The sequence below is a fragment of the Cnephaeus nilssonii genome (assembly GCF_951640355.1).
Source record: "Cnephaeus nilssonii genome assembly, chromosome: 5".
NCBI classification, from domain to species: domain Eukaryota; kingdom Metazoa; phylum Chordata; class Mammalia; order Chiroptera; family Vespertilionidae; genus Cnephaeus; species Cnephaeus nilssonii.
The window spans coordinates 49,213,226-49,235,522 of NC_137076.1; the positions used below are offsets into that span (position 1 = coordinate 49,213,226).

At 45.3% G+C, this 22,297-nt stretch overlaps 3 protein-coding genes across 3 annotated transcripts; all 3 read right to left on the minus strand.

Moving 5' to 3' along the window:
- Positions 1-1,044: 1,044 nt before the first annotated feature.
- LOC307099039 (tripartite motif-containing protein 75-like) lies at positions 1,045-2,484 on the minus strand (the record flags this gene model as incomplete). The annotated part of the gene is given in 2 exon segments (XM_079770250.1): positions 1,045-1,488; positions 1,492-2,484. Coding segments are annotated over 2 exon segments (1,437 nt in total).
- A 4,369-nt stretch (positions 2,485-6,853) lies between these two features.
- On the minus strand, positions 6,854-8,260 carry LOC307100349 (tripartite motif-containing protein 75-like; the record flags this gene model as incomplete). Its single annotated transcript, XM_079772727.1, has 1 exon — positions 6,854-8,260. One exon carries the CDS (start codon positions 8,258-8,260, stop codon positions 6,854-6,856), a length of 1,407 nt encoding a protein of 468 aa, XP_079628853.1.
- An 11,994-nt stretch (positions 8,261-20,254) lies between these two features.
- LOC307100759 (tripartite motif-containing protein 75-like) lies at positions 20,255-21,661 on the minus strand (the record flags this gene model as incomplete). The annotated part of the gene is made up of 1 exon (XM_079773313.1): positions 20,255-21,661. One exon carries the CDS (start codon positions 21,659-21,661, stop codon positions 20,255-20,257), a length of 1,407 nt encoding a protein of 468 aa, XP_079629439.1.
- Between the last annotated feature and the right edge of the window lie 636 nt (positions 21,662-22,297).

The following is a 22,297-nucleotide window of genomic DNA, read 5'->3' on the forward strand; positions in this document are numbered from 1 at the left end:
GTGTCCCTCACCCTAGTCTTCACCCTCTGCAATCTGGGATCCCTCTCACAAGTGAGAAATGCTGGCTCCCAACCACTTGACCACCTGCCTGCATGATTGCCCCTAACTGCTTCTGCCTGCCATCCTGATCACCCCCTAACCACTCCCCTGCAAGCCTGATCAACACCTAACAGCTCCCCTGTGGGCCCAATTGCCCTTAACTGACCTCTCCTGCTGGCCTGGTTGCCCCCAACTATCCTGCCCTGCAGGTCTGGTGTCCCCTAACTGTCCTCCCCTGCAGGCTCGGTCCCCCCAACTGCCCTCCCCTGCCTGTCTGATCTCCCATCACTGTCCTCCCTGATGCAGTGACAATTTGCATATTACTCTTTTATCAGAATAGTTGGAAGCAATCAGTACCTTATTCTCAACAGATGCAAAAATAAAATAATTGCAAACCTCTGAGTCACCCCATAATTCTATCATCTCTCCCACATGGAATATATGAGAAACTTATGCATAGACCCCCATTCTAAAATATAGACAAAATACATTCTAATCCAAAAATTTCAGAAACACTTCAGAAAGAATGGATCAATCATTATTCCAAATATTCTACACTTCCATTTGTTCCCATTAATCCATGCTCTTAAAGATAAATGGAGGGTGGGGGGGATGAGAGAAATGTTCCAAGTGTTCAAGTCACAGAAGTGTCCTTTAACAAAATTTTGCTCCTAGCCCTGGCCAGTGTGGGTAAGTTAGTTGGAGCATCGTCCATGACCCAAAGGGTGGCTGGTTCGATTCCCAATCAGGGCACATACCTTGATTGGGGTTCAATCCCATCATGGTCCATTCTAGAAGCAAACAATAAATAATTCTCTCTCACATTGATGCTTCTATCTCCCTTTCCCTCTCAAAAAATCAATCAAACTAAAAAAATTTTGGTGCTGAATCACTGAGAGTTGTACAAAATTCTAACTATATGAGGACCGATGTAATACTTGCAACAGTAAATATTTAAAATATACATGAATTAAAAATGAAATTATGATTAAAAAATTCTATGTACTAGAACACAGAAATAAAATGAACCAAATTGACAGTACACCCTTCCAAATCTCTTAAAGCACAGATAGTAAGAGGTTTGGGATCATATCCGATATAGAAGTAAGGCTTTAGCACTTCAGAAAATGTATCCCTGAAGGAATGGATGTGAGACATGTCATTCAAATTATAAAAGGAAATCTGACCCAACTCATAGTCCAGATAGATGCCAATCCCTCTGGGCATTTCCTTCAGCACAAGGGTGACAGGAACAGACCCTCGTGCCACATAGTGACCATCCTGCAGCTGAATCGTCCAACATCTGTTCTCCTGTCTTAGCAGGGGCTGCTTTTTCTCCTTGGAAAGGGAGTCTCTACAGACACCCACGGCCCACTCAGGCTTGTCATCAATGTAATGTCGGCCACAGTCAAACCCATCAGTACCCAGGACAACTGGGTCGACCGCAAATCACTTTGGATTCTGACTAACTCTTTGCTTTTTCCTCACAAATGTCACAGACATTTTATCCTCAGACACAAGCAGATTAGGATGTGCGGTTTTGGGATCCAGGGTAACTTCTTCTCTAAATCTCTGTATACTTTTCTGCAGGGCCAAAGACTTCGGAGAGAGACTGAATTCTTCTATCTTATACTGCAAACAATAGACACCTGGGGGTTCTAGATTTTCACTAGAGTGGAGGACACCTTTGGTATTCATCAGCATTTTCACATCTGACATCACACTCTTCTCTGCCATCTCCTTTAGTTGAACTTTAAGGTTGGAAATGTAGTCTGAAAATGCAGCTTTGTTTGCACTGAGATTCCGTAGAATGTGCTTCTCTTCTGGAGCTAGCCTTGAGCGAGCTGCCTCTTGCACACACTCAACAGATTCTATCAGCTGCTCAAATTCAGCGGCTAACTTTGCTCTCCGGTTTTCCACCTTTTCTCTCAGTTCTGATAGTCTCCGGTCTTGGGTGTCTAGGAGTTTCTGAGTGTCTGCCATCTGTTTCTTCAGGGGCCCAATGTAACTGCTGAGCCTTTGCCTGTGATGAGAGGCAGCCTCCTCCATGGGCCTCACCTGGTGGCCCTGGTGGTCAGGAGGCTGAGTGCACAGGGGACACAACAGCTCTAGGTCCTCCTCACAGAAGAGGGTCAGGGCCTGGTTGTGCTGCTCACACAAGCGCCTCTCTTCTTGCTGCTTCATCTTGTCCCGGGTGATCTGGAGGAGCTTGGCCATGTCTACCATCCTTCCCAGCTGGGTGTTGCTCCACATGTGCACCTCTTGGCATGGGTGACGGCACACAGCACATGGGAAACTGCCCTGCAGACCAGCCCAGGACTGCTGGATGCAGGAGCGACAGAAGTTGTGCCCACATTCGATGGTGACAGGGTCTCTCAGGTTACCCAGGCAGATGGGACAGTTGATTTCTGTCTGGAGTTTTGCCATAGCTCCTTCTCCTGCCATTGTGCCCTGAGTGAAGGATGGGACTGAGGTGTGTTTCTTCAGGAGGTTGAGCTCTGTGAAACCTCTCCACTGAGAAGCAGATGCACCTTCAGATCTCACTGGCCTTCCTGTGTAAATTCTCTCTATCAATTAAGGGCAGCCCTTGGTGTCCTGTGAGGTCCTTAGCTGCAGAGGAAGGTGCCCAGAGGAGCTCCCCTGTCCACCTGCAGCCAATCAAAGCAGTTGGAGGACTACTGTCCTTGGCAGCTCAGAGGTATGAATCCAAGTTCAGCAATTCTCTTGGTCAGAAAGCAATCATGATTATTTGGTACCGATTGGTTCCTGGGGGTGAAAAAAATACAGTTTCATGTAAAAAAAAAAATGAAAGAAAGGAAGAAAGAAAGAAAAAACTACTTATTATTTGTTATGCCGCCCTGCCCTATTAACTGCCACCTTTGAGGGAACCATTGATTTCTTTACCCCAGCCCTACAGGTAGACTGCACCCACATTCATCACTGTGAGTCTGCATGGAACTGCAAATGTTGTGAGAATGTTTCTTACTAGATTCTTTGTCCCTGGGCTAGGTTTCAGCTTTAGTCACTTATTATCTAGGGGGTTAGGGAAAGTGCTTAACATCCTTAACAGTAGAATGTGAGGTTAACAAATGTAAAAATCCCACCTTCCATCACTTCCAAGTTTTGAAAAACCTCAGCAATGGATGTGGCACTTTTTGTCTTAAAATACAGTTATTTCTGCCCTGGCCAGTGTGTGCCACTGATTACAGTGTTGACCCGTGTACTCAAGAGTCTTGGGTTTTCCGTTCAAGAGCATGTACCTAGGGCAGGTTCCATCCCCAGCTCCAATGCGGGCGAGCTCAGGAGTCAACCAATAGACTTGACTCCCACAGCAATGCTTTTCTCTTTCTTCTCCACCCCACTCCCTCACTGCCTACCACTCTCTTCAAAACCATCAGTGGAAAAATATTCTCAGGTGAGGATTAGCATAGAAAAAAGTTATTTCTGGTAACACTGAATTCATGATTCAGTCAAACCTCATCTCCCATCTCAAGCAATTCAGTTCTCTCAACCAAATTGTTCACAGAAAATGTCTCAGTTGTCGACCACAACTTCAGTTTTCCACCTGACAGCTCTTTCATGCTGATACGTCGGCATGACAAAAAGTGTCTCAGACAAAAAACAAGGAAAGAATGCTTTGTTGGTGGCTAAATCAATAATTAGCACAATTTTAAAACATAAAGTGAACCAACAGAGAGCTAATGCAACCTTAGTCGGTTTGGCTCAGTGTATAGAGCTTTGGCCTGAGGACCTAAGGGTCCCAGGTTCCATTCCATTTAAAGGCGTGTATCTGGGTTGCAGGCTCTCTCCCTTTTCCTTCCTCTCTAAAATCAATAAAAATATATTTAAAATAAAAATACAAAGATCAAGTCCGTACCAGGTCTGAGTATCTGAGATACAGAGCCATGGCTCTAACCTCTCCCCTGCCCTCCTGGACACAAACACTCCCACCTGTCTCCGCCTGTACAAGAACCCGGCCTCCCTGAGACATAATGGAAGGTAGTCCACATGCAGCTCCTGACCTGCACCATGAGGCGCTTTGTCACCCCCTTAGTTTGGTTGGGATCCTGCTTTCTCTATTTTTAGCAAGAATTCCATCACTTGGGAAAGCCCCAACCATAATAAAAGCATGTGTCCTAAAATACCTTGAATTCAAATGAGCATTCCTTTGTGAAGTGCATACCAGGCCCTTCAAACAGAAACCAAGGTTTTTACTGCCCATGGGTCTGGGCAACCCTGTGCAGCAGGTGTTTGAGGACCTTCGCCTTGGCTTTACCACATGCAAACGTTCCCATTCCTGACCCCGAAGCGTCAGATCTGGATATCTAAAATGTTAAAGGGCATTTAGGTGCCTGAGGTTCTGCCAGGGACCAGGAAAACGTAACAAACTGCATGTGTTTTAAAATCCAGTTTGGATCCCTTTATTTTTTTTTTTAATTTTTTACTTTTAAATGTAACTTTTTTAAAATTTTTAAAATTCTTTATTGTTTAAAGTATTGCATATGTCTCCTTCTCCACCCACCCCCTAGTTGACCTCTCCCCTGCAGTTCCCAACCCCCAGCACACACCCTCACCTCCCTACTGTCTCTGTCCATTGCTTATGTTTATATGCATGCATGCAAGTCCTTTAGTTGATCTCTTCTCCAAAGCTCCCACCCTCCCCTGCTTTCCCACTGAGATTTGATGATCTGTTTGATGTTGCTATGTCTCTAGATCTATTTTTGTTCATCAGTTTATGTTGTTATATTCCACAAATGAATGAGATCATGTGATACTTATCCTTCTCTGACTGGCATATTTCTCTTAGCATAATGCCCTCCAGGTCCATCCATTATGTTGCAAATGGTAAGAGTGCTTTCCTTTTTACAACAGCCAAGTATTCCTTAGAGATATGTCTCTCAGTGGGGCACAGAGCAGGTGCTGAGGAACCCACTAGTTTTACCGCACTCTGGCCTCCCCCATCCACTTGGTCTAACTTCCTGACTTACCAGGAGCAGAAGGATGAGGTTGGGTGTGTAACACCAAAAGAAAAGATGAATCTCCCACAGGGATCTTTCTTGACCTTCTGCAACAGGACTGCATGAGCCCTGACCTCACCCTGGTGTGAATGCACCATTAGGAGGACCTAGGTATTATGACCACATCCACCAAAGTCCAGGTGCTCCTCCCCCAGGGGGAGGGGTTGGTTAGTGCAAGAGGATTTTTAGTGTTTTCATCAGGCCAGAATGGATTAACTCTGCTAATTTGCAGGATCTTATTTGCACCCTGGCTAGTCTCTCTCTCTCTCTCGCTCTCTCTCTCTCTCTCAAAGAAGTAACTTGACTTTAACAGCCAAGTATTTTAAAAAATATTTTATTGATTTTTTACAGAGAGGAAGAGAGATAGAGTTAGAAACATCGATGAGAGAGAAACATCCATCAGCTGCCTCCTGCACACACCCTACTGGGGATGTGCCTGCAACCAAGGTACATGCCCTTGACCAGAATCAAACCTGGGACCCTACAGTCTTGTAGTCTGATGCGCTAACCATTGAATGAAACCGGTTAGAGCCTGGCTAGTCTCTCTTGATCCTCTCAATACCATTTGTTTGTTTGTGTTTATTTATTTATTTATTCATTTAAAATCTTTAATGTTGAGCCCTGGCTCATTTGGTGGCTCAGAGGTAGAGACTGGGTCCAATAACCAAAGGTTCTTGGGTTCCATTCAGATCAAGGGCATGTACCTTCTTTCCAGGTTCCTCCTAGCCCAGTCCCAGGTCAGGGCATGTGCAGGAAGAAACCAATTGATGTGTTTCTCTCATATCCATGTTTCTCTGTCTTTCTCTCTCTCTACTCTCCCCAAAATTCAATGGAAAAACATCCTCATGTGAGGATTAAAAATAAACAAATAAAGGAATGAAATAAAAATATCCTTAAAAATAGTTGCAAGCCTGAGCTATTTTCATTCCGAGGATAGAGCATGGGCCTGTGGTCAGAAGCGTGTGTGTTCCATTCTGGTCTAAGGCACATGCCGGGGTTGCGGGCTGAATCCCCTTGCAGGAAGCAGCCAATCAATGATTTTCTCTCATCCCTGGTTTTTCTGTCTCTCTAAAATCAATAAAAAATATTTTAATAAATAATTGGAAGCAATCAGTAACTTACTCGCTACACACACACACACACACACACAAATAGGAAACCATGGAAAGGCCCCCCACGAATCTCCCATCTCTCCCACCTGGAATACATAAGGTACTTATGCACAGAGCCACATCCTGAAACATAGACAAAATTTGCAATTCATGTAAATATACAAAAACTTTATTAAACTGTGCCTTATAATGAACATTCTAATCCAAGATTTCAGAAGCACTTCAGAAAGAATTGATCAATCAATATTCCAAATACTCCACAACTCCATTTGTTTCCATACACCTTGCTCTTAAGAAAAATGGGGACTGGAGGAGGAGGTGGTGGGAGAGAAAAACAAGTATTCAAATCACAGAAGGGTTTTTTACAAAATATTGGTACAAACCCTGGCCAGTGTTGCTCAGTTAGTTGGGAGAATTCTCCCAAGCATCAAAGGGTGGGCAGGTTTGATTCCGGGTCAGGGCACATTCTCAGATTGGTGTTCAGTCCACAATCTGGGTGCATTCTGGAGGCAACTAATCAATGGTACCCTCTCACACTGATGTTTCTATCTCTCTCCCGTCCCTCCGGCATCTATAAAATTATATTTTAAAATAAAAATAACAATAAAATTATGATTAAAAAAATTCTACCTACTGCCTGTAAATCACAGGAAGAAAATGAACCAAAGTGACAGTTCATCCTTCCTAATCTCTTAAAGCACAGACAGTAAGAGGTTTGGGGTCACATCCGATATAGAAGTAAGGCTTTAGCACTTCAGAAAATGTATCCCTGAAGGAATAGATGTGAGACATGTCATTCAAATTATAAAAGGAAATCTGACCCAACTCATAGTCCAGATAGATGCCAATCCCTCTGGGCATTTCCTTCAGCACAAGGGGGACAGGAACAGACCCTCGTGCCACATAGTGGCCATCCTGCAGCTGAATCATCCAACATCTGTTCTCCTGTCTTAGCAGGGGCTGCTTTCTCTCCTTGGAAAGGGAGTCTCTACAGACCCCCACGGCCCACTCAGGCTTGTCATCCACTTGGACCTCCCAGTAATGTCGGCCACAGTCAAACCCTTCAGTACCCAGGACAACTGGGTCGACCGCAAATCGCTTTGTATTCGGATGAACTCTTTGCTTTTCCCTCACAAATATCACAGACTTTTTATCCTCAGACACAAGCAGATTAGGATGTGCGGTTTCAGGATCCAGGGTAACTTCTTCTCTAAATCTCTGTATAATTTTCTGCAGGGCCGAACTCTGCGGAGGAAGACTGAATTCTTCTCTCTTATACTCAAAGCGATAGACACCTGGGGGTTCTAGATTTTCACTAGAGTGGAGGACACCTTTGATATTCATCAGCATTTTCACATCTGACATCACACTCGTCTCTGCCATCTCCTTTAGTTGAACTTTTAGGTTGGAAATGTAGTCTGAAAATGCAGCTTTGTTTGCACTGAGATTCCGTAGAATGTGCTTCTCTTCTGCAGCTAGCCTTGAGTTAACTGCCTCTTCCTCACACTCCACAGATTCTATCAGCTGCTCAAATTCAGCGGCTAACTTTGCTCTCCGGTTTTCCACCTTTTCTCTCAGTTCTGATAGTCTCCGGTCTTGGGTGTCTAGGAGTTTCTGAGTGTCTGCCATCTGCTTCTTCAGGGGCCCAATGTAACTGCTGAGCCTTTGCCTGTGATGAGAGGCAGCCTCCTCCACGGGCCTCACCTGGTGGCCCTGGTGGTCAGGGGGCTGAGTGCACAGGGGACACAACAGCTCTAGGTCCTCCTCACAGAAGAGGGTCAGGGCCTGGTTGTGCTTCTCACACAAGCGCCTCTCTTCTTGCTGCTTCATCTTGTCCTGGGTGATCTGGAGGAGCTTGGCCATGTCTACCATCCTTCCCAGCTGGGTGTTGCTCCACATGTGCACCTCTTGGCATGGGTGACGGCACACAGCACATGGGAAACTGCCCTGTAGACCAGCCCAGGACTGCTGGATGCAGGAGCGACAGAAGTTGTGCCCACATTCGATGGTGACAGGGTCTCTCAGGTTATCCAGGCAGATGGGACAGTTGATTTCTGTCTGGAGTTTTGCCACAGCTCCTTCACCTGCCATTGTGCCCTGAGTGAAGGATGGGACTGAGGTGTGTTTCTTCAGGAGGTTGAGCTCTGTGAAACCTCTCCACTGAGAAGCAGATGCACCTTCAGATCTCACTGGCCTTCCTGTGTAAATTCTCTCTATCAATTAAGGGCAGCCCTTGGTGTCCTGTGAGGTCCTTAGCTGCAGAGGAAGGTGCCCAGAGGAGCTCCCCTGTCCACCTGCAGCCAATCAAAGCAATTGGAGGACTACTGTCCTTGGCAGCTCAGAGGTATGAATCCAAGTTCAGCAATTCTCTTGGTCAGAAAGCAATCTTGACTCTTAGGTACCGATTGGTTCCTGGGGATGAGAAAATACAGTTTCATGAAAAAAAAAGGAAAGAAATAAAGGAAAAACTGCTTACTATTTATCTTGTGGCTCTGCCCTGTTAACTGCCACCTTTGAGGGAACCATTGATTTCTTTTACCCAGCCCTACAGGTAGACTGCACCCACATTCATCACTCTGTGTCTTCATGGAACTGCAAATGTTGTGAGAATGTTTCTTACTAGATTCTTTGTCTGTGGGCTAAGTTTCAGCTTTAGTCACCAATTATCTGGGGTGTTAGGGAAAGTGCTTAACATCCTTAACATTAAGAGATTCAGGTTAACAAACATAAAAATCCCAACCTCCATCACTTCCAGTTTTTAAAAAACCTCAGCAATGGACTTGGCACTTTTTGTCTTAAAATACAGTAATTTCTGCCCTGGCCAGTGTGCGCCACTCTTTACAGTGTTGACCCGTGTACCCAAGTGTCTTGGGTTTTCCGTTCAAGAGCATGTACCTAGTGCAGGTTCCATCCCCAGCTTCAATGGGGCGAGCTCAGGAGGCAACCAATAGACTTGTCTTGCACAGCAATGCTTTTCTCTTTCTCCTCCACCCCACTCCTTCACTGCCTACCACTCCCTCTACAAAACCATCAATGGAAAAATATTCTCAGGTGAGGATTAATAAACAAACAAAAAACAACAGTTACTTTTGTTAACACGGAATTCATGATACAGTCAAACCTCATCTCCCATCCCAAACAATTCAGTTCTCTCAACCAAATTGTTCACAGAAAATGTTTCAGTGGTCGACCAAAACTTCAGTTTTCCACCTGACAGCTCTTTCATGCTGACACCTCGGCATGACAAAAAGTATCTCAGATAAAAACAAACAAACAAACAAACAAACAAACAAAAAACCACAAAGGAAAGACTGCTTTTGTTGGTTTCTAAATCAATAATTAGCACACTTTTAAAATATAATGTTACCATCAAGGGAGCTAAAGTTGCCCTAGTGGCTAAGGCCTAGCCAGTTTGGCTCAGTGTATAGAGCTTTGGCCTGAGGACCTAAAGGTCCCAGGTTCATTTCCATTTATTTATTTTTATTATTTTAAAAAGCGAACCTTTTAATAAAAACGGCTCACAAAAATCCTAGTAAATTTCAAAGAGCAAGATATGTCTCAGTACATTTATAAAAGAACGTTTGGTCCTTTTACAAAAAGCTCCCTTTTCACGTAAATAATCTCTTATTTACAATCAGACAGAAACAAGGTCTCCAGCGGGAAGCCTATTGCACGTCACAGAGAAGCGCCCGTGTTTCCAGAGGTTCCCAGCTCCCAACTTTCGATTTCTTTTTAAAAACCAGATTTACGTTTCTTGGGCGTCATAAATAAAAATGCAGCGTGTGTTTCGCTACTTAAAACGACAGCAAATACCTTTAAAACTATTTCTCTGCCGGAGGAAGGGGAGTGGGGACGGGAGGGTCCACAGGAACTGAACCAGCCTGGCAGCCACGTTCAGGGGCTGAGCGTGCCAGCCCGCACTGCCCGCCGCCCACCCCCACAGCAGCCCTGCCCTGCGGGGAGAGGCCGGGCCGGCCGAGGCGGGATGGGAGAGGGAAGACAAGGTTTGAGACAGGCGCTGTCAGCCCCTCAGAGGGGACCGCACCTGCCCGGGAGCCAGCATCAGAGAGAGAGCGCCTGAGCTGGGAGGGAAGGAAGGTCGGATTCGAGCCTGGATCAACCAGTAAACTGAGCTGAGGCAAGTGCTGGGGGCAGAGGGGGCATCAGGCTCCGCCCCCCGACTGCACACCTGCACCTGCCCCGCCAGGCCCGGGACTGTCCCCTGGCCACCTGCAGGCCAGCTGTGCGCACACAGAAGCGCCCACCGCGGGGCAGGAGACTGCGCCCCTCCGGACCCCGGGCTGGTCAGCAGGTCCCGGGGCGGTAGGCGCAGTGCCGTCGGGGCCCATCAGACGCTTGAAGCCAAAGCTGAGCGGGAAGCGCTGGTAGCCCATGCTGGGCCCCAGCCTGAAGAGGAGCCACAGCGCGCCATGGAGGCCAAGCCACAGGAGCAGCAGCACCAAGAGGAGCGCTCCCCATTGCATGGTCGCTCGGGCGCCACGGGCATCCTCCCAGCGCGCTGGGCCCTCCGCTGCCGCCACCGCACCCATGCTCTCTTTTCCATTTAAAGGCGTGTACCTGGGTTGCAGGCTCCTCTGGGCCCTGGCCCTGGTCTGGGCACCTGCAGGAGCCAACCAATCAACATGTTTCTCTCACATCCATGTTTCTGTATTTCCCTCACTCTTCCATTCTCTCAAAATATCAATGGGAAATTATCATAGAAGATGGTACATAGAAGATGGTACACTGCCCCAGGTGGTGGCTGTGACAAGATGACCTCATGATCCCTTCTGACTTGAGTCAAATTCCAAAATTCCTTAGAAAGGTTTCCAACAAGTCTCCTTTCTATTGCTAAGGGTGTGAAGGTGCTCTCAAAACAATCACAGCCAATTGAAAAGGTAGAAAAACTGTTGCTGATTGGGTAAATGAAAAGCAGATAGCCAGACATAGCATTTCCTAAACAGTCCAGAAGACAGTTGAGCTTCTCCTTACAGTCAGCACTGATCCTAGTAGAGACCAAGAATAGGCTGGAATGACCTCCAACCTGGGTCACCTCAGCTGCCACAAGTCAAGGAACACTCAAGACAGTATCATTAATTTTTTCAATTCATGCTGCAAAATAACACATTTAGAAGATCAAAATTCCCATTTCCTATAACCTCCCTTTAACCTTAGTTTCTGTGCAGCTGCCCTGGCTAAAGGTGTTTAATAACTAAAATACTGGCCAGGTCGCCGGGTTTCCTTTAGGGACTGAGAGTTTTTGGGCTACCTGCTTGTACTCTGAGTGCCTGCAGGCCTATTAAGAAGGTCCAGTCAACACAGGGTCTGAGTTATCTGGGATTCAGGCCCATATCTCTAACCTCTCCCGGCCCTTCCCACCTATCTCTGCCTATACACAAACCCCCATCACTGACACATAATGGAAGGCAGTCCACATGCAGCTCCTGACCAGCACCTTTAGGCGCTTTGTCGCCCCCTTAGTTAAGGTTGGGATCCTGGTTTCCGTGATTTTAGCAAAAGCATTTGATGACTTAGGAAGGCCCGAAAAGACAGCATTCGGCCTAAAATAACCTGAAACCAAATTGGAATGCCCTGGGGAAGTGCGGATTGGGCCCTTCCAGGGCAGCTGCACAGAAAGCAGGTTTTTACCGCCCAGGCTCTGGGCACCTCTGTGCAGCGGGTGTTGGAGGACCTTTGCCTTGGCTTTACCACATGCAAATGTTCCCATTGCCATTCCTGACCCCCCAGGGCTCACATAAGTATATCTAAAAATTTGAAGGGTATTTAAGTGACTTAAGTTTTGAGCAGGGACCAGGAAAACATAAGTAACTACAAGCGTTTTAAATAAGTCAACTCCAGTTTGGATTCCCTTTGGAGGTATATCACACCATTGGAAGGACAGAGTTATTAACCACGCCCACCAAAGTCCAGTGGCTCCTCCCCCATGGGGGAGGGAGGAACCAGAGTAAGAGGATTTTCAGTGCTTTCCAGAAGCCAGAGAGGATTAACTCTGTTATATCTAATTGCCCTCAGGCTAGTCTCTCTTGATCTGCCAACATCATTTATTTACTTATTTATTTTTTTAAAATACCTGTTTATTGATTTCAGAGAGGAAGGGAGAGGGAAAAAGACTTAGGAACATCAATGATTAGAGAGAATCATTGGTTGGCTGCCTCCTGCATACCCCCCATTGGGGATGGAGCCCACAACCCTGATGTTGGCCTTGACCGGAATCCAACCAGTGACCTCTTGGTTCATAGGTCTACACTCAGCCATTGAGGCATACATGCCAGGAATTTATTTATTTTCTTATAAATCTCCAGTATTGAGCCCTATTCAGTTTGGTTCAGTCAGTGGATACAACCTCAGCCTGCAGACCTAAGAGTTCCATTCCACTCAAGGGCACCTGGCTTCTTTGCAGAATCCTCCCCTTCCTGGGCATTGGACACAGCTGTGCAGAGGCATCCACTGGGTGTGTTTCTATCACATCCTGGTTTCTCTAGGTCTTTCCCTCTCTCTTCCACTTCCAGTCTCTGTAAAAAGTAATGAGATAATAGCCTCGGGCGAGAATTGAAAAAAATAGAGTGCTAACTGTGCCAGGGATGTGAAGTGCTCACAAACAACAATCACATGCAATTGAAAAGGTAAACAAAACTGTTTTTGATTGGATAAAGGAATAGTGGTTAACCAAAGATAGCATTTCCAAGGCAGTTTTATATTTAAAAATTCTTTAAGGCACTGATCTTAGCAGAAACCTCTTGGCTAAAATGACCTTCACAATGGGTCTCCTAGGTTGCCACGATGCCAAGAAACATTAAAAGCAGTATCATGAATTTTTTTCAACTCCTTACAAATTAACACACATTTGGAAGATTTCCATTCTCCAGTACTATAATCTCCCTGTGAATCTCCCCATGTATCCCCAGTCCCTGGCTAAAGCTGTTGAATAACGAAAAAACTGGCCTGGAGTTGGAGTCTCCTTCAGGGATTGAGAGACTTGGACCACCTGGTTATACTGTGAGAGGCTCTCTCCAGGCCAATTAAGGAAGATCAAATCAACACCGGTTCTGAGTATCTGGGATTCAGGCCCTTGGCTCTAACCTCTCCCCTGCCCTCCTGTACACAAACACTCCCACCTGTCTCCGCCTATACACGAACCCGGCCTCACTGAGGTGACATAACGGAAGAAAGTCCACATGCAGCTCCAGACCAGCTCCATGAGACGTTTGTCACCCCCTTAGTTCGGGTTGGGATCCTGGTTTCAGAAATTTTAGCAAGCATTCTATGACTTAGTCCAAGACTCCCCATAATGAAAGCATGTGCCCTAAAACAACGTGAATCCGAATTAGAATTCCCTCTGGTCGTGGGGACTGGGCCCTTCCAGGGCAGCTGCACAGAAAGCAATTTTTCCCGCCCACAGCTCTGGGCAACAATGTGCAGCAGGCGTTTGAGGACCTTTGCCTCGGCTTTACCCCACACAAATGTTCCCATTCCTGACTCCTGGGGCGTCACATCTGGATATCTAAAAATTTATAGGGCATTTAGGTGACTTAAGGATCCGATGGGGGGGCAGGAAAATATAACTACTTGTGTTTAAAACAAGCCAGTCCAGAGTTTGAATTCCCTTTGGAGGTATATGTCTCTCAGCGGGGCAAAGAGCAGGCCCTCAGGAACCCACGGGTCTTCCTCACTCTGGCCTCCCGCACCCACTTGGTCCAAGCTCCGGACTCACCAGGAGCCGACGGCTCTTCTCCGTTCTGAATCGCCAAAAGGGAGAGGAATCTCCCACTATGAGCTTCCTACACCGCGTGGCACAGGACTGCGTGAGCCCTGATCTGACCCTGGTATATATACTCCAGTAGAAGGCTCCAGCTATTAACCACGCCCACCAAAGTCTATTGGCTCGTCCCCCACGGGGAGGGATGAACCAGGGTAAGGGGATTTTCTGTGTTTTCATCAGGTTGAAAGGATTAACGCTGTTTATAGGCATGATCTAATTTGCATCCTGGCTATTCTCCCTTGATCTTCTCTACACCATTTTATTTATTTATTTACTTATTTATTTAAGTATTTTTTCTTTACTTAATGTGTAAAATATACACACACACATTTTTTATTGATTTCAGAGAGAGAGAAAGAGAGAGAGGGACACATTATTGATGAGAGAGAACCATTGATTGCTGCCTCCTGCACACCGCTACTGGGGATAGAGCCAACAACCAAACCCTGTGCTCTGAACTGGTATTGAACTGGGAGACTAATCTATAAACCAACAGCTCTACCCACTGAGTCAAACCAGCTAGGATGTATTTAAATCTTTATTGTTGAGCCCTAGCTTGTTTTTCTCAGTGGATAGGGCTTTGCCTGCGGATCCCAGGTCCCAGGTTTAACTTGGTTCAAGGGCACCTATCTTGATTGCAGGCCCCTCTTCCACAATGAACCTGGTCAAGGTATGTGCAGAAGGCAACCAATTGAAGTGTTTCCCTCACACAGATGTTTCTCTGTCTTTCTTCTCTCTTCCACTGTCTCGAAAAAAATCAATGTGGAAAAGCATATGGAGTTTCCTCAAAAAGTTAAAAATGGAACTCCCATTTGACCCAGTAATCCCACTCTAGGACTATATCCCAAGGAACCAGAAACACCAATCAGAAAGGGTATATGCACCCGTATGTTCATAGGAGCACAATTCACCATAGCTACGATTTGGAAAAAGCCTAAATCCCCATCAGCAGATGAGTGGATTAAAAAACAGTGGTACAACTACACGATGGAGTACTATGCTGCTGTAAAAAAGAAGGAACTTTTACCATTTCCAACAGCATGGGTGGAACTGGAGAAAATTATGCTAGGCAAAATAAGCGAGTTAGAGAATGATAAATATCACATGATCTCACTCATATGTGGAATATAATGATCAACATAAACTGATGAACAAAAATACATCCAGAGACAAGGGGCAGGGGAGGGGGGTAGAGATCAACCAAAGGACTTGTGTTTGTGCATATTAGCATAACCAATAGACACTTACACTGTGGCGGTGGGGGCTTGCCTTCGGGGGTGGGAGTGGAAGGGGGAATGTGTCAATCAGAGAAAAATGAGACATTGGAAATACTTTAAAAAAAAAAAAAGATAAACATTAACCCTATTATTTGGAACATCCAAAAAAAAAGAAAAAAGAAAAGAAGTTAACAATAACAATCATTGGGAAAATATCTTCTGTTGAGGATTAAAATAAAAAAGAATAAAAAAGTGTGCTAATGTTGTTAAGGGTGTGAAAGTGCTCACAAAATAACAAAGTAACAATTATAGTCATTGACAAGGTAGAAAAATCTGTTGTTGATTGCATAAACGAAAAGCTATTAGCCAGTGATAGGATTTGGGAGGCAGTTTTATATAAAAATCCTTTCAGGCTAGTAAGGGGTGATTGGATCAATTTAATTCTTTATTTATAGCAAGCATCTCAAACTCGCCACCTGAGAATATTTTTTCCACCCAGCAAATATAATGGTATATAAGAAACGTTTTAATAAAAATGTCATAACTTAGCCCTGTCCAGTTTGGCTCAGTGGACAGAGAGTTGGCCTTCGGACTGAAGGTTCCCAGGTTAGATTCCAGGCAAGGGCATATGCCTGGGTTGCAGGCTTGATCCCCAGTAGGGCATGTGCAGGAGGCACCTGATCAATGAATCTCTCATCAATGATATTTGTACCTCTCTCTCCCTATCCCTTTCTCTCTGAAATCAATAAAAAAATATATTTTTTAAAATGTCATAACTTAATTTTTACAATATCCCATTATACATAATTATTAATAACAAAAACTACAATGTCCCTTATGACTGATTACTATAAACCTGTTGCATTCATTTCCCTAACACCTGTGACCTGCAGGCTCACCATTTCTTTCCACTAATACTAGCAGCAAATATTTTAGCAGCTGACTGCCATGTCATTAGTCTTGTACTGACTTGTTTGGTGTGACAAATAGGAAATATTTTGCTTTCAGAGAATAAGAAAAATAGGTTTATTTGCATTATACTTATCAATTTGTACAGTTATTCCATGTCTGGTAAGTTAATGTTCAAGAAAAAAATATTAATTTTTATTAAAATGTTCTATTATTTTATGTTAATGATTACTCATTTAGTTCAGCCTTTGTATTCAGCATGTCTCTATAAAAATAAACCTACCCTTCCATAAAAATTGAAGCTTTTGTTTTTTTGTGTGGAACACAGAAAGTTATTAGGCCGGTGTTAGCCTTTGAGTTTGACATGCTTGATTTATAGATTAAGCATTAAATGAGACATGTACTGAATATATAAGAAATGTTAAAACAGGGAATCATTTGGGGGTCTGGAAAATATTAATGCAATTTACATGATTTCTAATGGGAGAAATATGATACAGTTTTTGAACAGCATCAAGAATGAATTAACTTATAGAGCCGAGGCTCAAATGTATATCAAGATTTACTTGCTTTCATTTACATTTCTGAAATGCAGGATATATCCACTGTGTACCTAAGGAGATGGGATTTGGACCAGAATAGATTTATTCTGAATACTCCCCAAGGCAGGAAAACTGATTTATCACATGCACAGAATGCAATTCAGGGACAGAAATTAAAAGATGTGAGGAAAAGCTGGGAACACCACACACTCTAGCCTTTGAAGTTGGCAAGCTACAACTCCTCAAGCTTCTTTGAGAAGACAGTTGAGCCTTCCCTTATAACCAGTCACTCATCCTGGCAGAGACCAAGAAGAGGCACAGTGTCAAGGACCAGTGAAGACAGGACCATGACATTTTTCAACTCATGTTGCAAATCAACACACATTTGGAAGATCTCAATTTCACATTACTGTCATCTCCATGTGATCCTCGCAATGTCTCCTCAGTCCCTGGCTTCATCTGTTGAATGGCTAAAATACTGTCCAGGTCTCGGGGTCTCGTTTAGGGACTAAAAGATGGCCAGCACGGTAGGGCAGTTGGGAGGGATCAGGCCAGCAGGGGAGGGCAGTTGTGGGCGATAAAGCCTGCAGGGGAGGGCAATTAGGGGTGACCAGGCCGGCAGAGGAGGGAAGTTGGGTGTGATCGGGCTTGCAGGGAAGGGCAGTTGTGGGTCCCCAGGCCTGCAGGGGAGGGCAGTTAGGGGCAATCAGGCTGGCAGAGGAGCAGATAGGCATCAATCAGGCTTGCAGGGGAGTGGTTAGGGGGTGATCAGGCTGGCAGGCAGAAGTGGTTAGGGGCAATCAGGAAGGCAGGCTGGCGAGCAGTTGGGAGCCAGCAGTCCTGGATTGTGAGAGGGATGTCCCACTGCCCCTTTAGGCCCCATCCTACCAAAATCACGCCTAAAGGGGCTGGCGGACATCCCTCATGGGGTCCCAGATTGGAAAGGGTGCAGGCTGGGCTGAGGGACACCCCCGCTCCCATGCACGAATTTCTTGCACTGGGCTTCTAGTATACATATAATAAAAGTAAGGTTCAGCTGGTTTAGCTCAATGGATAGATCTTCAGCCTGTGGACTGAAGGAATCTGGGTTCCATTCAGTCAAGGACACATGCCTTGGTTAGGGGCTGAATCCACATTAAGTGTGTGCAGGAGGCAGCCGATCAATAATTCTCTCTTATCACTGATGTTTCTATTTCTCTCCCACTCACTATCCCTCTCCCTTCCCTCTGACATCTATGAAATTATATTTAAAAATAAAACTAACAAGAATCAATGGAATAATATCCTGGCAAGTGAAACCAAGATGGTGGCAAAGGTAAACAACTAAACTGCCGCCTCGCACAACAATTTCAACACTACAACTACAAGACAAAATGTCTATCACCCAGAACCACGGGAGAGCTGGCTGAGTGGAAGCTTTACAACTAGAAAGAAAGAGAAAGGAGCACAAACGCAACCCGAAGGGAGACAAGCTCCCAATCACTCTGAAATCTAGTTTCTGGGGACACGCGGGGGACCCAGACGCCTACGGGGAGAAGCTACACTGTTGGCCATCTGGTCGGAAAGTGAGGGTGACTTTTTTGCAGAGGTGCGCCCAGCAATCATTGTTTACTGTGCTGGAGCGCGGGACGTGGGGACTTGGCAACACTGAAAGGCAGAGAAGACTGGCTGGCAACCATTGCTGTTTGCCACGCCCTAGCCTAGTGACACCCTGAGACCCCGCCCCGCCCTGAGACCCCTCCCCGCACATTCTACAAACCCACCCAGGCTCCACACAGCGGCTTTTGCATATAAATGGCCTGCCCAGTGGCAGCTTAACAGAATAAACTGCAGCTCCAGTCAGACTGCTCCAAAACCGCCAAATCCCAAGCAAAGTGGAGAAAACTGTAGTTCTTGCTATAGCTCCTGCTGGGTGACCTCTGACCTGAACCCCATTGGAGATCCAGAAACTAGTGTATCTAGTTTTCAACTACTAGATTTCAACTACTAGTGTATCTAGTTTTCAACACCAGATTTCAACTACTCTCATAAGGGACACATTCAAGAGGCAGACTCAGTGAGCACCAAAGCCCTACTGGAACAAGTCCTGCCCCATAAACGTGTCTCTAGCACAGCAATTCTTCCAATATAGACACAGTGGGGTCCTCACAGCCACTTGGCCTGGAGGTCAATTCCTCCCAGTGACACCAACAACAATCAAGACTGAACTACAACAAGGCTGTACACACAGTCCACAAAGGGGTGTACCAACAGTGTCCACCTCAGGTAACTGGGAGGCTGACCCATTGAACCATATAGGACACCTAACACACAAAGCTACACTACCAACTCAGGGAAGCAGCAAAAATGAGAAGGAAAGAGATCACAAACAAAAGAAATGGAGGCGAACAAACGACTGGACATAGAGTTCAAAAACCACGGTTATAAGGTTTTTCAAGAATTTCCTAGAAAAGGACGATAAATTTAACGAGACACTCGAGGATATGAAAAAGGACCAACTAGAAATTAAACATACACTGACTGAAATAAAAAATATTATACAGAGACCCAACAGACGACTAGAGGAATGCAAGAATCAAGTCAAAGATTTGGAATACAAAGAGGCAAAGGATACTCCCCTGGAGAAGCAAGAGAAGAGAATCCAGAAAGTTGAAGATAGTGTAAGAAGCCTCTGGGACAACTTCAAGCATATCAACATCAGAATTATGGGGGTGCCAGAAGAAGAGAGCAAGACGCTGAAAACTTATTTGAAGAAATAATGACCGAAAACTTCCCCCACCAGGTGAAAGAAAGAGACTTACAAGTCCAGGAAGCGCACAGAACCCCAAACAAAAGGAACCCAAAGAGGAACACACCAAAACACATCATAATTAAAATGCCAAGGGCAAAAGACAAAGAGATAATCTTACAAACAGCAAGAGAAAAACAGTTAGTTACCTACAAGGGAGCACCCATACGATTATCAGCTAATTTCTCAATAGAAACTATGCAGGCCAGACGGGAGTGGCAAGAAATATTCAATGTGATAAATAGCAAGAACCTACAACCAAGATTACTCTACCCAGCAAAGTTATCATTCAGAATTGAAGGGCAGATAAAGAGCTTCACAGATAAGAAAAAGCTAAAGGAGTTCATCACCACCAAACCATTATTATATAAAATGCTGAAAGGTACTCTTTCAAAAGAGGAAAAAGAAGAAAAAAGTAAAGATAAAAATTATGAACAACAAATACATATCTATCAATAAGTGAATCTAAAAGTCAAGTGAATTAAAAATTTGAGGAACAGAATAAACTGGTGAACTTAATAGAATCAGGGGCATAGAATGGGAGTGGATTGATAATTCTCAGGGGGAAAGGGGTGTCTGTGTGTGGGGTATGGGAAGAGATTGGACAAAAATAATATACCTATGGATGAGGACAGGAGGGGGGGAGGTAAAGACAGAGGGTGGGATGGGAACCGGGTGGAGGGGAGATATGTGGAGGGGGGAGAAAAACAATTGTAATAATCTGAACAATAAAGACTTATTAAATCAACAAAGAAAAGAAAACTAACAATAAAATTATGATTTAAAAAATTCTGCCTTCTGTCCATAAATCACAGGAAGAAAATGAACCAAAGTGACAGTTCATCCTTCCTAATCTCTTAAAGCACAGACAGTAAGAGGTTTGGGGTCACATCCGATATAGAAGTAAGGCTTTAGCACTTCAGAAAATGTATCCCTGAAGGAATGGATGTGAGACATGTCATTCAAACTGTAAAAGGAAACCTGCCCCAACTCATAGTCCAGATAGATGCCAATCCCTCTGGGCATTTTCTTCAGCACAAGGGGGACAGGAGCAGACCCGCGTGCCACATAGTGACCATCCTGCAGCTGAATCGTCCAACATCTGTTCTCCTGTCTTAGCAGGGGCTGCTTTCTCTCCTTGGAAAGGGAGTCTCTACAGACCCCCACGGCCCACTCAGGCTTGTCATCCACCTGGACCTCCCAGTAATGTCGGCCACAGTCAAACCCTTCAGTACCCAGGACAACTGGGTCGACCACAAATCGCTTTGGATTCCGATGAACTCTTTGCTTTCTCCTCACAAATGTCACAGACTTTTTATCCTCAGACACAAGCAGATTAGGATGTGCAGTTTCAGGGTCCAGGGTAACTTCTTCTCTAAATCTCTGTATAATTTTCTGCAGGGCCGAACTCTGCGGAGGAAGACTGAATTCTTCTCTCTTATACTCAAAGCGATAGACACCTGGGGGTTCTAGATTTTCACTAGAGTGGAGGACACCTTTGATATTCATCAGCATTTTCACATCTGACATCACACTCGTCTCTGCCATCTCCTTTAGTTGAACTTTTAGGTTGGAAATGTAGTCTGAAAATGCAGCTTTGTTTGCACTGAGATTCCGTAGAATGTGCTTCTCTTCTGCAGCTAGCCTTGAGTTAACTGCCTCTTCCTCACACTCCACAGATTCTATCAGCTGCTCAAATTCAGCGGCTAACTTTGCTCTCCGGTTTTCCACCTTTTCTCTCAGTTCTGATAGTCTCCGGTCTTGGGTGTCTAGGAGTTTCTGAGTGTCTGCCATCTGCTTCTTCAGAGGCCCAATGTAACTGCTGAGCCTTTGCCTGTGATGAGAGGCAGCCTCCTCCATGGGCCTCACCTGGTGGCCCTGGTGGTCAGGGGGCTGAGTACACAGGGGACACAACAGCTCTAGGTCCTCCTCACAGAAGAGGGTCAGGGCCTGGTTGTGCTTCTCACACAAGCGCCTCTCTTCTTGCTGCTTCATCTTGTCCTGGGTGATCTGGAGGAGCTTGGCCATGTCTACCATCCTTCCCAGCTGGGTGTTGCTCCACATGTGCACCTCTTGGCATGGGTGACGGCACACAGCACATGGGAAACTGCCCTGCAGACCAGCCCAGGACTGCTGGATGCAGGAGCGACAGAAGTTGTGCCCACATTCGATGGTGACAGGGTCTCTCAGGTTATCCAGGCAGATGGGACAGTTGATTTCTGTCTGGAGTTTTGCCACAGCTCCTTCACCTGCCATTGGGACCTGAATGAAGGATGGGACTGAGTGTGTTTTTTCAGGAGGTTGAGCTCTGTGAAACCTCTCCACTGAGAAGCAGATGCACCTTCAGATCTCACTGGCCTTCCTGTGTAAATTCTCTCTATCAATTAAGGGCAGCCCTTGGTGTCCTGTGAGGTCCTTAGCTGCAGAGGAAGGTGCCCAGAGGAGCTCCCCTGTCCACCTGCAGCCAATCAAAGCAGTTGGAGGACTACTGTCCTTGGCAGCTCAGAGGTATGAATCCAAGTTCAGCAATTCTCTTGGTCAGAAAGCAATCTTGACTCTTAGGTACCGATTGGTTCCTGGGGATGAGAAAATACAGTTTCATGAAAAAAAAAAAACAAAAAAAAAAACACACACACACAAAAGGAAAGAAATGAAGGAAAAACTGCTTACTATTTGTCTTGTGGCTCTGTCCTGTTAACTGCCACCTTTGAGGGAACCATTGATTTCTTTTACCCAGCCCTACAGGTAGACTGCACCCACATTCATCACTCTGTGTCTGCATGGAACTGCAAATGTTGTGAGAATGTTTCTTACTAGATTCTTTGTCTGTGGGCTAAGTTTCAGCTTTAGTCACCAATTATCTGGGGTGTTAGGGAAAGTGCTTAACATCCT